Raw genomic sequence first — 16,974 nt, 5'->3', positions numbered from 1 at the left:
AGTTGCGGGCGCGGTACATAGGCGATTTCGAACCCGCACAAGGACAACCTCCAACCTACAGCGGGAGCGACAATTACGACCTCGACAAGCCGATCACCATCACTGAGGTGCAACAAGCACTCCATGCACTCACACGAAACACCACCCCAGGCAAGGACAAAATAAATAACAAGCTCCTGCGCAATCTGGATGATGGCACCATTCAATCTCTTACTGACCTCTTCAATCATCACTGGGAAGCGGGTACGCTACCAGCAGACTGGAAGCACGCGGACATCATACTCATTCCGAAGCCAGGCAAACTCTCCAGCTTAGAAAATATGAGACCAATCTCACTGACCTCATGCCTAGGCAAGCTTCTGGAACATGTCATTCTGAACCGGCTTCAACCTTACCTAGAATCCAGCGACCTCTTTCCCGACACAATGTTCGGGTTCCGGCCCCATCTTTCTACCCACGACATCCTTCTTCAGCTGAAGGAACAAGTCCTTGAACACATCTCACCGCACAACACCGGAGCGATTTTAGCACTCGATCTCAAAGGCGCTTTTGACAATGTGGCTCACCATACCATCCTTACAAACCTAAGCCTCACGAACTGTGGTCGTAATACTTACAATTATATACGCGCCTTTCTAAGCAACCGCATGGCCACAATAGGCATTGGCTCACTCAGAACCCCGACGTTACCTACTCGCAACAAAGGAACCCCACAAGGTGCCGTTTTATCACCCACCCTTTTCAATATTGCTATGATGAAATTACCTGAGAAACTCAACGCAATACCAGGAATCAGGCATGCAATATACGCCGATGACATCACTATCTGGACCACCACTGGTTCCGAAGGAGAGAAACAAGACGCCCTTCAACAAGCGACCGACGCCGTCCAGCAATATGCAAAAACAAGTGGTCTCCGGTGCTCCCCCGAGAAGTCAGAACTATTAGTCGTTCGACAGAAATCACGAAGAAAACTCACTGAACTACCCCAAATCACACTCACCCTCGACGACAAAGAAATACCCACAGTAAACCGCGTCCGCATTCTAGGACTCCACATACAACAGGACGGCGGAGGCGCATACACCATCCAACGTCTCAAGCAGACCACCTTCCAAATCATGCGAATGGTCAGCCGTATCACCACCAGACAATACGGACTGAAAGAAGACGACATAATACAGCTCGTCCGGGCCCTGATAATCAGCCGCATTGCCTACGCTGCCCCGTACTTGCCCCTCACTCCCAAGGAACTTGATCAATTAGACGTACTTCTTCGGAAAGCCTACAAGCAAGCGCTCGGCCTACCACCAGGAACAGCGACACTCAAGCTTGAAGCCCTAGGAGTCCATAATACTATAAGAGAAATTATAGACGCCCACCTCACAAGCCAACGAGAACGACTAGCCCTCACACCAACAGGAAGGACAGTCCTAGCGCGCCTAGGCTACCCCACACACGGCAAAGGCCACGAACAAGCAATTCATCTGGCCCCCAACTTCCGGGAACACATCAAGGTAGCCCCTATCCCCAGAAGCATGCACCCGGAACATCATGCCGATCGTCGCCAAGCTCGCGCAAAAACTCTAAAGACAAAATATGGCAGTCTCCCCACCACACTATACACAGATGCCGCGCAGTACCCCCAAAAGGCAGCCATGACGGCCAGCGTTGTCGACTGTAACCTACAAGAGGTGGTCTCGATGACGGTCCGCACTGCCAGCGCCCTCGTAGCGGAGGAGACAGCCATCGCCTTGGCCATCACCTCTAGTCCGACCAACGAGTACGTCACAATCATTACTGACTCCCAGGCAGCTTGCCGTAGCTACGCGAGAGGCAGAATATCTTCAATAGCCCACCGACTCCTCAAACAAGCCTCCCAATTGCCGGACGTTGAAATAGTGTGGACTCCAGGACACGAGTCCCTCCGTGGAAATCAGCGTGCGCACGCTGTAGCCCGAGCTCATGCCTCCCGGGCGCCACAAGAGAGGGATACGGCCGCCTCCATGGAGCCCGTACCCTTACAATACAACGCCATACTACAACACCACAGATTGAACAGACGACAATACCCGCCTCCACACAAGACCCTCTCACGTGAAGACGCCGTAACATGGCGACAACTACAAACCAACACATACCCCCATCTAAGCAGACTACACGCAATACACCCTACACTATATTCATACAAGTGTCCCCTTTGTAATGATTACGCCTCCCTATATCACACCACATGGGCGTGCCCCAACGTGAAGGCGGCCCCGCAAATACCCAACCCCACACCCGAGCAGTGGGAGGCCGTGCTGACTAGTTCGGACCCTCGTAACCAGCAGCAACTGGTGCGGCGGGCCCGGGAGACAGCAAGAGCCGCAGGAGCCCTGGACTAAGGGCGCCTCCCGCACAAGCAGAAAGACACCTGCTTGTCCTTTCTTTTTAATAAATGTTTCTCCTCCTCCTCCTCCTTACTCAGGTGGACACTCGAGCTCACTCAGCAGGAGCTCTATCGCGACGCTACTGTGCTGACACGTCCCAGCTTAGGGCGTACTATTTATATCGCGGAGTGCACTGATCTGATTACCTCGTTGCAAAGCTAAGTGGTGGCCTTGCAATAGCAGTGCGTGGTAAGGGCCGATTTACGCTCGAGCCCCACGCCGCACCACCCGCCTGCCCGCACGCATGTGGTCGGGTGAAATTTTGCGCATTTCGCAGACTGGTACATACATTTCGGTTTACACTGCATGTGCGAGCCCAGTGTATAACAAAATTTGTGAACCAGTGTGCGAAATGTGCTGTTTTCTGTACGACCGCACGCGTCACGGCTCAAGCGTAAATCGGCTTTTAATTAACCAGCCCCAAGGCGGGGATAAAGCTGTGCAACTGGTGCGCGGCCTGCACAGTACCCAGCTATCACACCGGTCAGGTGGTGTAGCGCAAACAATTTTCTCGGAGTGTGCTGACGTCACCGCACGCTCACGTAGTCCAGTAGAACCTTTAAAATGATTAGTTCTAACAGTTTACGAACATATTTCTTTAAAAATTTTAGTAGCACTCCGTCAACAATAAATCGCTACCGACTTCGATTGGGGCTACGATTTAAAACAAAGAGCTTGATTCCTGAGTATGTCATATATCGGCACTAATGTGTGTTAGAAAAAAATATCAAGAACTCTCAAGTTACTTCCCATTCTAAATATTTTTCATCAAACAGTACGAGCTGTGGACGTACTGAGGATACAAGTCCTTCAGAAAAAAAATAGTTTGATGACGTATAGTAAAACATTCTTTACACAAAAGTAACGAGCCTTCTGACGCAGTACGAAAGTTGTTATATAGACAAAAGCTAGAAGACATGTTGATGGGGCACTTAAAGGGACCCTGAAACGCTTTTGACGATTTTCTACAAACGTACTGAGTCGTTAGAGTATGTCCTTCTGATCATTAATTGACACATCTAAGTGCCCCGCATAAAGCGTGTAATTTATTATAAAGTTTTAAACATGCACATCGCTGCCGATCGCAGCACACTGCTCGGTGGAATTTTAAGCCGCCCCTACCCATATGACCGAAATCACCCATACGACGTCAGTGGGGCGAGCTATCCGATTGGCTGACAAGGGCGCGTGTCGATAATTTTTCCAACTTTATGGTAAACAACTGATCTTCGTAATAGTTGGAATGTTAGTTAATTTGTTTTTATGAAAAAAAAGTAACATAAAGAGAATGCACAAGAATAATTTTCGGTACGCTTAAGCACTTCCGGCACACAGCAAGTGTCGTCTGCTTGTGTTACAACGTACTCCATTTTGACGACAGCTCCGCGGTCAGGGTCGGTCTCAGTGTTTTCGCGAGCACTATGATTCGACTTTGTTACCTTGTGGACTGCAAACGTAGCGACTGGCAATATGTCAAGCTGCGACATCGTGTCCTTCTTCAAGGCAGCGTACGAGCGAACTGGCTGCTGCGCATCGGACTGCTGCTATCCGATCGGCGCCAGGATTTGCGCGTTTGTGGCCGTCACTTTACACCGGAAGATTACTAGCGCAATAGCGTTTCGCGAGTCCGGTATTAGGGCAAACACAAGCGCAAGGGGACAGAGTCTGGCCGCTTGACTGTGCCGTAACGGCATGAGCCATGAGATGAGCAGCAGAGCAAATGTGAATGGTCTGCATGGTGCAGCCACCTGGTGGCACAGAGCTCAACCATACACAGTAGCAGCAACGAACTGTATGCTGCAGGTGCGTATTTTTCGCAGGAGTGTAATCATCAACACGTTGTTTTTATAAATGTTTTTAATGTTTTACACTTGGTTAGAGCAATATTAGCGCTTTGTTTGGCTGGTTAAGCGCTGCGCCAACAAGTGTATAGACCGTGCAGACCGATCAGGCCGCTCACGTACGTCTACGCTAAGGTTCCTTCATCAGCTTGAGTTTATGCCTCCAGTCATTTGCCGAAATGACCAGCTTGCCTGTGGCTACAGGAATACAAGACACGTCAGAATGACAGAATGCTCGCAACGCAAGCTGCTTCATTAGCTCTCGCTTGGGGTCGACCGCCAAGCGGCTAGCGGAGAGGTCTCGCGCGGGCGGGGGCCGGCTCCAAAACAACCGGAAGTGGACGATGTGACGGCGCATCGTGACGCTTAACCAGTGAAGGCGGAGCTTAGCCCCGCTCGCTCGGCGAACGAGTTGAGGAGGAAAAGCATGGCTAGGGAGGAGGGTAACTTCTAATCGCTTGTAGCTCCATTAATACGTAACGCTTCACTTAAATTGTGGTGCGAATGTTCTGCTTAAGCTGTACCCTACGCGTCTACAAAATTTGTCCGAACCGTTTCAGGGGCCCTTTAAAATATTATATGTGCAAAAGTATGAAGGAAGTCTTTTAAGGCTTATTTAAGATATTCTTTATACAAAAGTAAGAAGGAAGTCTTTTAACGGTGTACTTAAAATATTCTTTATACAAAAGTAAGAAACAAGTGTTTTGACAGTGTATGAACAAATGCTACCAGAATGTAAATGTAAGTAGACTGTCAATAAAGCAAACAGAAAGTTCGTAGAAGTTCTAAATAATGTTATTAGGTATTTTTGTAAGGCCTACTCGCATTGCCCACGGACACGAGGCATTTGTTGGCGTCAACGTAATTGTACTGTTTAATCTTCACCGTCCATAGTAGCCTAATTCTTTTTCGATGTCTGGAACTTGAAAACAATCGCCAGCCATTTGTCGAAGTATTAGAGAAGAGAACCGCAGCGCGCAGCACCTGGTTATCTTGCAAAATTCGCAACGTGGTGGCCGTTGAAAGTGTGATGGAAAAAGGCGGGCGGCGCAGAAACGATCCGTTCAAAGAATGAGGCCACCCTGCGTACGGAGCGGGGCAGGAGGCGCGCATTGATGCACCCAGCGTTATATTTAGCTCGGGCCCAACTCCTACGCGGCCTGTTCAACGAAAAAAAAAAAAACGTTTTTCTGAGATAACTTCTGGACCGATTTTAATGAAATTTAATGCATCCGAGCGATAAAGTTAAATTATAGTGACTGCTGGAAGCGGAATTTCGATTTAGGCAGAAGAGAGGTAAGGTGTGCAGACAGGACGCAAGAGTAGAGAAGTGGACAGCACGAACGCCGCTTCTGCTTCCACTCCTCTACTCTTGTGTCCTGTCTGCACGCCTCACCTCTTTTTTGCACAATGAATCCTTAGCGACTAGCTCAGCTTTCTGCCGTTCTAAGTTCGACTTAGGGCCGGAATTTTGTCGAAAGAATTTTCAAAAATTCGAACGCTCGAAAAAATTATAGAAACATGAGGTTTATAAATTAATAGCTCTCCGTCAAGAACAGATATGACGGCCGTTAAACGGCATCCATTAGATCATTGAAAGTAGACAAATTCGATATATCAATTTATATATTACGTGAGTTTGTTACGTTGTGTACAAGCGTGCTGCAAAAGCTGCATTTACACATTACTATTTTTTTTTAGATTCATGTCTAAAGGTACGTCCTCATTTGCGGAAATGAGTACGCGCTTATTTCGGCAGAGCTTGTTGTGTCGTCTTCTCGCCTCGTGTCCCGTCTAAAGCCCCTCCATAAACGTTTTCGCCGACCAGGTTAAGTAGCGCCAACCTACCCTCCTCCTCCGCACACCTCTCCCATTCACCCCCTTGCTTCCGGCGTCAAGCGGAACTCACGTAGCTGCAGCTTCAGGCACGTTCACACCGAAGGCGGAGCGGACAAGCGGATCCGGCCAAGCGGCCGCGGATTTTCCGCTTTGCGGAAAATACGCGGCCGCTTGGCGGGATCGCGCCTGGACCGATTTTTTCCGCGCGGATAAGTTGGCCGCTTTGGCCGCAGCCAATCAGAACCCGACACTGCGGAAGCGTTGGTGAATGAATGTAAACGAATGTCTTTCTCTGGGCTTTTCGCTTCTGTTATTCAAAAGCGTCAAAACGCCAAGTTGGGCCAGTTGGTTGGGATTCATAGTAAGGTTTGTTACAGCGCAACACAAGACAAGGACAAAAGGAGGTATAAAACGACGACACGGCGCCGTGTCGTCGCTTATTTTGCAGAAGATAGCCGACGGGAGCGCGCCGACCCACGAAGAAAAAAATATCGAAAGTGCGCGCACAAACCCAAAGTGCCGCGAGATGGCGCCACGTCCTTGAAATTGCTAAAGAAATTGTGAGATGCCCCTCCTTCCCCGCGGCGCGGATAGCCAGACAACGCGGCCGGTCTGAACAGGCGCGGGCGCTCGCCGGCTCGCCGCTTTGAAAATCCGCTTGTCCGCTTAGACGCTCCGCTTTCGGTGTGAATGTGCCTTTCCTGTTCCGAGTGGAAGTGACGCTATGTGTTTATTTTAGCGTTGTTCACTTTTGCGTCGATGGAGATGCTTTAATTGTACCAGCTGCGGTTTAAACTCTGAATGCAATTCCATCCAAGAAGCACAGCCTATTGTAATCAGCGATATGATCGTGTTCGCTGCTTCTCGCCAACCTGCGATGGTTTGTCCCACGAGAGACAACGTACAGCGGGATGTAGCGCCTGGGTGCTCGGAGACCACTGCCGTTTTTCGTGCATTTGGAAAACAGCGTCCGCGATCTACTACTTCAGCGGAATACAACAGCCTGTCACCTTTGCATTCTTCTCCTGGTGACTGCCACAGCTCTGCTAAGCACGCGCGACCGTCTCACCATCGTCTAACAGCAGTCAAAGCGGAAATTCCCGCAGCGCAACTCCAGGAACCGGAAGTGCCGGAACCGGAAGTGCCGGAACCGGAAATGCCGGAACCGGATTTGGTGTGAGGGCAAAAGGCGGCGCTCAACAAAGGTTGTCGGTACCTAAGAAAGCGGCGGTTGCGCGTGGATGCAGGGGTTTTAGTCCCGTCTACCTTTTGCGCTGTTAACGCCAGGATGGAAAACCAAGCACGAGATACGGAGTTCAGCGTGTTGCCGTAGCCACGCGTGCGTTTTGCTTCCCGAAGCATAGAATACTGCGCGAATGCCATATATTAACTGGAACTTTAAGCAAGAATTATGCTGTACTTAACAACAGTCGACTTACGTACTTACTCTACGACTTACTCGCAGAATACATCCGAAGTGCCATTATTTCAGCGCCAGGTCTCGCCACTTACTGGTTTTTCAGACTTCCTTTGCCAAATTAAAATTATAATCCCTAATTAAATCGCGAACAGCGTGCTGGATTCTATCACTGTAAGTCATGGTAAATTCATTTCCATCAACGTCTCACAACACATTCCGGTCAGTTGTCAATCCCTTTCAACGTATCGTTGAAAGGGTTCAACGTGTTCAACGTATCGTTGAATGATGTCCATCTTGAGACTCGTAAAAGGTTTACAACTGTAGAACGAAGGGTCTCCGATACAATTTTTGTGGAACCGATAAGAATTCCGCCTGTCGTACGGAACGCTTTCCCGCTATAATTCAATGTCGCAACTCCTTTCGTCGCAAGCTGTAGCAGACGATCGATCCTCATGCATTTTCAGGTTGAAGCGCGCTATTGTTTTAAAGAAACCTCTTCATATATTGCATTTGTGTATTTCTTTTCGAAGGCGCACTAGTTACTGTGCGCGTATGTGTGTGCCATTGAAAATAAGCCTAATGTAGGCGGCATTATTCCAAACACTCTCGATGACCTCGTGTGGAAAGCCAGTCAGACATCGATCTCTCGAATGAGTGACATCGCCCACATACTCCACGTAGAGTGGGCAGAGACGGGTGTAAACGTGCGGAACGATGCTACTACGATATGCTGCGATGCAGATGTTTAAGACCTAATATTAGACGCGTTACGCAGCGCACTTGAATTTGCCTCTCGGTGATCGCAATGATGGCCTGCCCTACCGACTGATTGCGATGGCAGCAATCCCCTCCACCTCCCGTCAGCAGCACTCTTGCGGGTCAAGCTCCCCTAGCATTGGTCATCCCAGCTGCTCAGCCCCATGGCAGCCATCTCACCCCTTTTGTTTTCACAGACGGGAGGTGGGGGGGAGTGTCTCCCCACATTCAGTACTCTCTCCTCCTTTTCTTTACAAAAGACGCTTTAAAAGCTGCACACTGCCACCACCACAGAACAACCCCTGAATAAGTAGCCGAATGGACTCCGACAAGTCGGGCTAATAAAATTCAGTTATTTGGTTGGAGTCAGTCTGAAAGTCCTAATCAGTATCCCAACCAGACAGGCAATTCTCTTGAAATGTTTAGCTTTACCTTCAAATGTGCAAATTTTTCCATATTATGTTTTACAATGTATTGCTTCATTGCATGCTTGTCCATGGTAAAGAAGTGTGCAATATCATGAACAACTCTGTATTTTATGCAGTTGGACATAGGAGACGGGGTGCTGGTGGAGAAGCAACTTGTTGACAGGATCAGCCTCAGCACAAAGCACCAGCCATCGAAATTTGCACGGGCGCTCCTTCGTGCAGTGTTTAGCCCGGAGGAGCTGGAAAATAGCTCCCTCCATGGCAAGGTTTGCCGGGCTAACAAAGACGCGGCACCAAAAAAGGCTTTAGACCAGAAGAGGGTTGAGGCGGTTGTGTGTAAGTTTATTGTACCACTACATTCTTTTAGATAAGTTCAAAATACAGTGTGTAGACAGTTGATACAATTAGGGATTGCAAATGAACTCGGTCATTAATGGATTTTTAATTTTTTTCTTTGCAGCCTACACGTGCTCCCTCTTTAACGTCGGAGTAAAGGAGGTGAAGGGGAGCCTGTCTGCAATGCTGGCTCGTGGACAAGTGCACTAGGATCTCTAACTTCATGAAGTGATCAACAGGTGTAGCTAGAACAAGGAATGCTGGCAAAATTAATGTTTTGACTCGTGGACTTGTATTTGTGAGGTAGACAAGTGCACTTTCTACTAGTCCACTGGTTGAAACGTTGGCTTTACCGCCATTTCTTGTTCTATGATTTTTAATCACTCCATTCTTCCTGTAAACCTTAGGTCAGCGGTATGGGTTCTGCTGAAATTGTTTTATTGTTCTGATAATTTTATTCTTATTTATATGCTCAGCATTTCTGCTAGTCATTTTTATTCCTTGTAACCTTAGCAGTTCTCCTAGTCATTTGTTCTGCTCAGTCTTGTTTCTCACCTAACATATTTGCTGTATATACAAGAAGCATATCATTTCTTTGCCATGCAAGTGCTGAATCAATAATTAGTGGTGGGTGAATATTCCAATATTTAACATATTGTATTTAAAAGTGAGCTATTAGGTATTTTTGTAACATGCAGGCCCTTTCAATGTGTTTTAGGCACACGGGTCCTTCAACAGCTCCCCCCCCCCGCCCCCCACTACTAGTCATACAGCAGTCGTTCTTCCTTGCTTGTTTGCAACCAGTCGCTAACGATGTTGAGAGGCTGTTCGGGCAGTTTTAATGACAATTTGTGATGTCTTTAACACAATTTTGTTCCTGCTGTTAGCTGTCTTGCACCAATCAGTGCAGGCATGCTATCTTAATATACGAAAATAATTTTCCTGCTATATATACATGTGCCTGTGTCAGAAAAAAAATTGATATTTGCCCATCTCTAGTATACACATTGCGGGCAACCTTTATAGTTCTCTAAGACATTGCATACGTCACGATACCCTGCTAATACTAATGCATATGTTTATAGAGGTCCTGCTATGACAGAAACTGCTGTGTTATTTTATGCCAAAGACTGGAGGAAGGGAAAGAAATTAGCATTTCATTAACCATTTTGCTTCACATTTAACATGTGTGTTGGATCTGCATAATCTTTTTTCATGTTCTTTTTCTCTCTTGGTGTTGCAACTGATCTGGCAACTCGTGTTTTGTTGTACAAACTATGGCCTTTGTTTTTTTTATATGTTGATGTTCATTTGATCTTCGTTTAGTTCATTTAGTCTTCTGTGTGATGTTTCGTTAGTGTGGCAGTGTACTGCCCTAAAGAAGCATTTGGTATATTTTTTGTTGTCTTTGTAACATGTATAATTATCGGGTGGGCTTTTATTATTCATTCTAGTCCGTATTTATTTTGAATTTATGCAGTTATGACTGCCCCTTCTGTGGCAACTGAAAATTCACATAATTAACCCCATGGAGGATAAAATATGGTCTCTGATATGCTGTTTGATACTTCAATATTCTGATTTAGACGAGAGGTACTTAATGCAAAGCCTATAGTACTGTATATGCACGTAAATTAATGCGACCACAAATATGGCGCGGAGGGGGGATCACCAAGTGATGTGCCGCTGTAAACTGCAAACGAGGCATAGGAGTGGATGGTCGCAGGGTGATTTAGTCATTGGTACTGTGAACTGCATGGCATTGCAAAATACAGTGGAACTATGAGTGCATTCTCAATTTGCTTGTCATTCCCGATATCTTTGTCGCTGATGGTGACAACAGCGTCGTCATCCACGCAATTACCAAGTTTATTGAATACAGGCAGCACTTAAGGTTCATGCCCGCGACAGTTTGATTGAGCTTGTTTGAACACTGCTCATATGCAGTAGCGATGTGTAGTGTCTGGTTGTTTATACCAGAGCAGTTCGAAGAGCCTGAAAAAAAAAGCTACATTATATTTGTCATGCTTCTACTTCTACCTGGTGCAGCAGTAGAAGCAGGTTCTCCTAATTATAGTGTACATGAATTGCCTGCTGGGTTTGCTATAAAACGTTTTTGGACATTCCCTTTCACCACTGTATAGATTAGTCTAATAAACTAATCATTTTACAACAGTATTGTATGAATTCCTGTTTACAAGCAGCTGTCTTAAGCTGCGTCATAGAGCCAAAAACAGTGGTCATATTTCAACATCTAGGAGACATAAAGTATGGTAAGCTAAAAGGACACACGAGGGAAACATAAAAGCAGTGGCCAAATTTCAACATGGAGGAAACATGAAGTACGGTAACATAAAGGATGCATAAAGGAAGGACACATGGAGGAAACATAAAAGCAGTGGCCAAATTTCAACATGGAGGAAACATGAAGTACGGTAACATGAAGGATACATAAAGGAAGGATACCTGGAGGAAACATAAAAGCAGTGGCCAAATTTCAACATGGAGGAAACATAAAGTACGGTAACATGAAGGATAGATAAAGGAAGGATGCATGAAGGAAACATAAAAGCAGTGGCCAAATTTCAACATGGAGGAAACATAAAGTACGGTAACATGAAGGATACATAAAGGAAGGATGCATGAAGGAAACATAAAAGCAGTGGCCAAATTTCAACATGGAGGAAACATAAAGGATATTTCCTCATGTGAACTTCGGGAAACATACAGTAAACATAAAGGACATAACCATTTTCATGAGGGTAAGCAGGGCATGCAGAAGCTGAGCCGTGTTAATTAAGTCCAGCAGACACTACGGAAGCAGTCGACCGTCAAATCAACACTTCTGTGCCCGCCGCGATAGCTTTACGGCTATGACATTGCTAGAGGTCGTGGATTCCATCCCAACCGAGGCAGCCGCATTTCGACGGGGGCGAAATAGCAAACGCACCTGCACTTAGATTTTGGGACACGTTAAAGAACATCACGGTGTCAAAATTAAACCGGAGTACGCCACTGCGGCTTGCCTCATTGTCCGAGTCTGGTTCCGGAACGTACAGCCCCATAATCCAATTCAAGTTTTCTAGTTCTGCCACAATGCGATGTGCCATGTGAAGAAATGACAACCTTCAACCCTCTCAGTGGTTATAAAATATGACACACTACAACGCCCCAAGTAAACATCTCTCCCTGTGCGTTCTATGTACTACGCAGACAAAAAGCAGTGGTACCTGCAAGGTAATGTTTAACAAGCCCCTCTCGTGGTAGCCTAAATGTTGAAGAAATTAAGCTTTAGCCGCCAACACCACCACTAATTATCGTCAATCAAAGCATCCAGCACGGTAAGCTTCGCTTACATCGATTCCCACAGTACGTGGGATCTGCATAATTTTTCTTTTGGATTTCAGCCATTGCGGTTGTGCAAAAATCCTTGAAACTTCCAAAGTTGACTTTTGTAGGATACAACACAGACAATTTTACATATAGAAGTACAACTAGGTTCGAGGAGACGTCAGTGCTGGCTGGTAGAGGAGTTTCGCTTCACGGCGACGGCACCACCAGTCTTTCGTTTGCGCGTCTGTACAGGCTTACCATGCTGGCGTTCTCGCGGCAAGAGTGGCTTCTTTTTTCAGTTCTTGGCATAGGTGGAGGGTAATTTGCTAACATACCACAAATGATTTTCCTCTTCATTGTAGCTTAATCACTTGAACAGAAGAGGCGAAAGCGTCACGAGGCGTAAATGAAATTAATCTCTTCTTTCAGCTAAACTACAGAAGTGCCCTGCTAACGCGCGTGTTACCACCATAGTGTATGAAGTACGCTGCGGCTATCTGCCCAGACAACGGTCCCGTTGCCTGTAAAGTGTGGGTCTCCTTTAAATTTCGACTAAAGTTTCCGCACCAGCTTAACATCTCATGAATTTTGACGGTGTCCTGCACGGATCTATTATTTATTTATTTATTTATTTATTTATTTATTTATTTATTTATTTATTTATTTACTTTTATCGGTAAACTGGGCCTACATTGTATTGTAGTAGAGCCAAAGAGTGAACTTGGCAAGTTTCACGAATTTCCATTGTACCACAACATAAATGCATTTAAATCCGTAACGTCACACTGATGTGTGGCACTGGAGTTCTATCGTGGAATAAAATAAAAAAATGGAAGTTTGGCTTGTAGGAAGCAAAGTTCAGAAGTGCAAGTGTTTCGTAACTATCAGTGTCAAAATTAGCTAACATCTCATTGACATACGATTTCAGTGAGTCGCAAGGAGTTGCTAAAGGAGCGTGTGAATCTTTTTCTTATTCAGGTATTCCCCGAGAATATTGGTTTCGGTTCAGTTCCCAAGTAATTCAGGCTCAGGTTGTTTGACACCTAGTGCTTATGTACGCGAGTAGTTCTCCCCACGTTCTCCCATTCCCTAACCCCTCTCTCTAGTTAGGCCACAAGCCATTCTTTCCGGAACAATATGCTTTGCTCAATTATCACTCAATGAAAAAATACACAATTGCATTCTGCTCAATGAACCCTTGCCCTTAAGTAGAGAGAGAAAGCGATGAGTACTACCGACAGCATGGCACCGGCAGGTTCAATGTGTATGTACCCTTAGCTTGTTTCACGATGGCCTGCATTGCCATTTGCTTCACCAGTGGAACACTGAAATGCCTCTATGCTGCCGTTTGATTCATTGTGTACAGGGTTTGTGCAGTGTGGCTTGATAGCACGAGGTTGTGGGTTTGACGAGATTCCGGTAACAAATAGCGGGTGGTAAACAAAAAAAAAATTGAATCCCCATGCTTTCGGAGCCTGTTGAGAGTGCAGGAGGTGCCAGGCCAGTTTTCTACCGAACTAATTCATGAAGTGTTTGGTGCCCTTCACACTATTGTGCACGGCCAATGCTATCGGTTCGCTCAATACAGTTTAACCTGCTTTCCTTATGAGTGGGCAGTCCACTCAGGGCGAGTGGGCTGCCCAGTCGCACACTAAAGTATTGGTGCTTCAAGCAGGCTGGATTTTGATTTTACAGCGAAGCTGTTAGCCTCTAGTTGGTCACCATTTTTCGTGTTCGCATCTATCGGCAAAATTGTGGGCCGATCCTGGCGACAGTGCTAAGACAAGAGCAGTGGCCCCTACACCAGTGTGGCACAGGCTTCGAGCAGTTAGCAAAACGAAGTGAACAGTGCAGACATTCTCTGGGATCGCTCATGCAACGTATACAGAACAGTATACATTTCAATAAAGAACAAGCATAAAGCAATCATCCAAACCACATAATTGATAAGGCGCTCCTGATAACAATGCCAAGCACGTAGCTTGGCATTGTTATCATTTCCAAGTAACGATTATTGCTGCGCAAGCTGCCACAGTGATGGCAGCATGCAACGAGAGGAGCGACGTTCCTAGCCTTTCGTATATAAGAGTACCAGCCGATCAAATGACTTCAATGTTGTTGCAGCACCGCTATGGGGGGCAGCGTGCTGTCACAGTTACCATTACTCTAAAGCAATAAAGCGTTGCATAACCCCCAGTAGTTGCAGTGGTTGTTTTCAACAGCTTCACTGGACACACACTTTTGCAAGGCTGGGACGTAGAGTCAATTTGTTTGCAAATATGTATGTCATATGAATAATGAAAAATAAGCATGCAGTCTGTTCCCTAGACCAAGGCCTTCTCCTCTCCACTCCAAGCTAAAAGCTCAACACCAGAAACTGCCCTCCTTTGTATGTCTTGCAGATCAGTCTGAGGTGTTACCGCACTTACCGTATCCAAGTGAATGTTGGGATTTTGGACGATTACGGACTCATCATCAGCGCATCGGTAGTCCGGCAATCTGTTGGTCACCGCTTCATTGCCGTCACAAGTTGAAATTCTAGGTGGGTGTCGTGCTTTGCATGATGGCTGTTTCCTTTCCAAATCTGTGCATTTCACTGTCCTCTTCTTTCGTTCTCTGTTTTCGTCCTACAGCTGATGAAACCACGTTCCGTACTTTATTTTCATTTTTTTTTGCTTCTAGTCTCAAGCCTCCAGTCAAGGAAGGGTTCAAGACTAAGGCACGTTAAGCAAAGCCTCCCTCTGATGCTGTGAGCTCAGTGCGTGGTATTTTACGAGAGCTCTAGCTAACACACGATGCTTCTTTCTGCTGAAAACTATGGTTTGCTTTAGAAAAGTGGTTTTTACAATAGATGTACTTATTCAAATATCACTTGCCCGAATTTGTTATGACCATAACTGGAAATTGCAATGTCTTGTACACTTACCTTACCAGGCTATTTCAAGAAAGAAGTAGCGATTTTTTTTCCACATGAAAAAATAAAATTTTTCCATCCAATTCCCATTGCCCCAAGCCTCATTTTGTCATGACAAGCATCTGGCGCGTGCAGGAGCACCTGCAGTATGGTGAGGCACAGCGTCCGAAGTTGGAACCAAGGTTTCATGATAAGGGGGAGGGATTAGGTCACAACCTATCGGCTGTTTTGGTTTTTATTCTAATGCCGATGTCATGCTTTAGCGAGTTAGACCCAAGTAAATAGTGGCGTACTGAACTGAATTTCAAGTAGAAAAAGAAACGCGGCTAATGCTTACCATGCGGTGGTGAAGAGGGCCACTTAGTGGCGACTGCGGTGCTCCCTCACCTTGTCTCGGTAGCGGTCCTCATGGTAGCGGTCCCTTTCGCGGCTCCGGTCTCCGTAGTCCCGCTCACGCCTGCGCGACCGGTCACGCCTATACTCGACTTCTTTCGGCGTGATGATCTCTCTGGTGACCGGTGCCTCTCCCTGGAGCGCGGACGGTCCTTACTCCTGCGCATTGCAAAACACGCAACAGGTGCACATGAGAAAGGCGTTCGCGAAATGACAACATGCAGTAATTTTCATTCATTTAAGAAAAAATAAGAGCGGTGCACCTATACATGATGCTGATTAGGTTGTATGTAGCATGCAATCTCGGCTACAAAAGTTTGCAAGAGAGGGATCCAACCGCATCTATGGAGCCCGTACCGTTATATTAAAACGCCATACTACAACACCACAGATTGAACAGACGACAATACTCACCTCAAAACAAGACCCTCTCACGTTAAGACGCCGTAACATGTCGACAATTACAAACCGATCTATACCCCCATGTAAGCAGACTACACGCCACACATCCCACACTATATTCATACAAATGTCCCCTTTGTAACAATTACGCTTCCCTATATCACACCACATGGGCGTGCCCCAACGTGAAGGCAGCCCCACAAATACCCAACCCCACACCCGAGCATGGGAGGCCGTGCTGACTAGTTCGGACCCTCGTAACCTGCAGCAACTGATGCGGCGGGACCGAGAGACAGCAGGAGCCGTGGACTAAGGGCGCCTCGCGCACAAGCAGAAAGACACCTGCTTGTCCTTTCCTCTTTTTAAAAATAAATGTTTATCCACCTCCTCCTCCTTACCGAAAGAAGTTTACCAGTAAAACCGGGCAACATCTCCACACATACAGATAACTTCTGTTGATTTGACCTCTGCAGAACTGAACAAATTAAGCTATGCCGCAAGCTTAATTTAACAGGACGCAGAAAAAAAGAAAAGCCCAGAAACTGCTAATTTATTCATCAGTAATTGGACAATTCTAACTTGCACTCACTTTCCGTGTTCAAAGTAGAAATCTAATGTGCACCCATCTTTCTTTTTTTTTTAGCGAGAAAAGCGTAGCATGGGGGGGGGGGAGGGGGGAGGCCTCCTGTTATGGCAATATGAAAAGGCGAAATCAGCAAACTTTACCTTCAGAGAATAGAAATTTACACTTAACGGTACATCATTAGGTCCATTAGGGTACATCATTAGGTACATCATACAGTCCGTTGGGTTTGATATTCTACGCTTAAGAAACGACTTCGTAACAAACAAAGATCTTTAGAATGAGCTTTTGTAATCA

The 16,974-nt window shown here is 46.3% G+C and overlaps 1 protein-coding gene across 2 annotated transcripts in view; it reads left to right on the top strand.

The window, feature by feature from the left end:
* The window catches only part of LOC142577907 (uncharacterized), a 108,212-nt gene extending 92,828 nt beyond the window's left edge, over positions 1 to 15,384 (top strand). The window contains exons 3-4 of one of the 2 annotated variants that reach the window (XM_075687337.1): positions 14,788 to 14,927; positions 15,068 to 15,384. In XM_075687337.1, coding sequence (XP_075543452.1) covers positions 14,788 to 14,919 — 132 coding nt within the window. In that variant the 3' untranslated portion in view covers positions 14,920 to 14,927; positions 15,068 to 15,384. Of the gene's footprint in view, positions 1 to 14,787; positions 14,928 to 15,018 lie in introns of both variants that reach the window. The other variant, XM_075687336.1, reaches the window with a different exon arrangement.
* The last annotated feature ends 1,590 nt before the right edge of the window (positions 15,385 to 16,974 follow it).

The sequence above is a fragment of the Dermacentor variabilis genome, chromosome 4, assembly GCF_050947875.1.
Source record: "Dermacentor variabilis isolate Ectoservices chromosome 4, ASM5094787v1, whole genome shotgun sequence".
Taxonomy (NCBI): Eukaryota; Metazoa; Arthropoda; class Arachnida; order Ixodida; family Ixodidae; genus Dermacentor; species Dermacentor variabilis.
The sequence above is the reverse complement of the archived record's forward strand: the minus strand, read 5'-3'. Positions and strand labels throughout refer to the sequence as shown.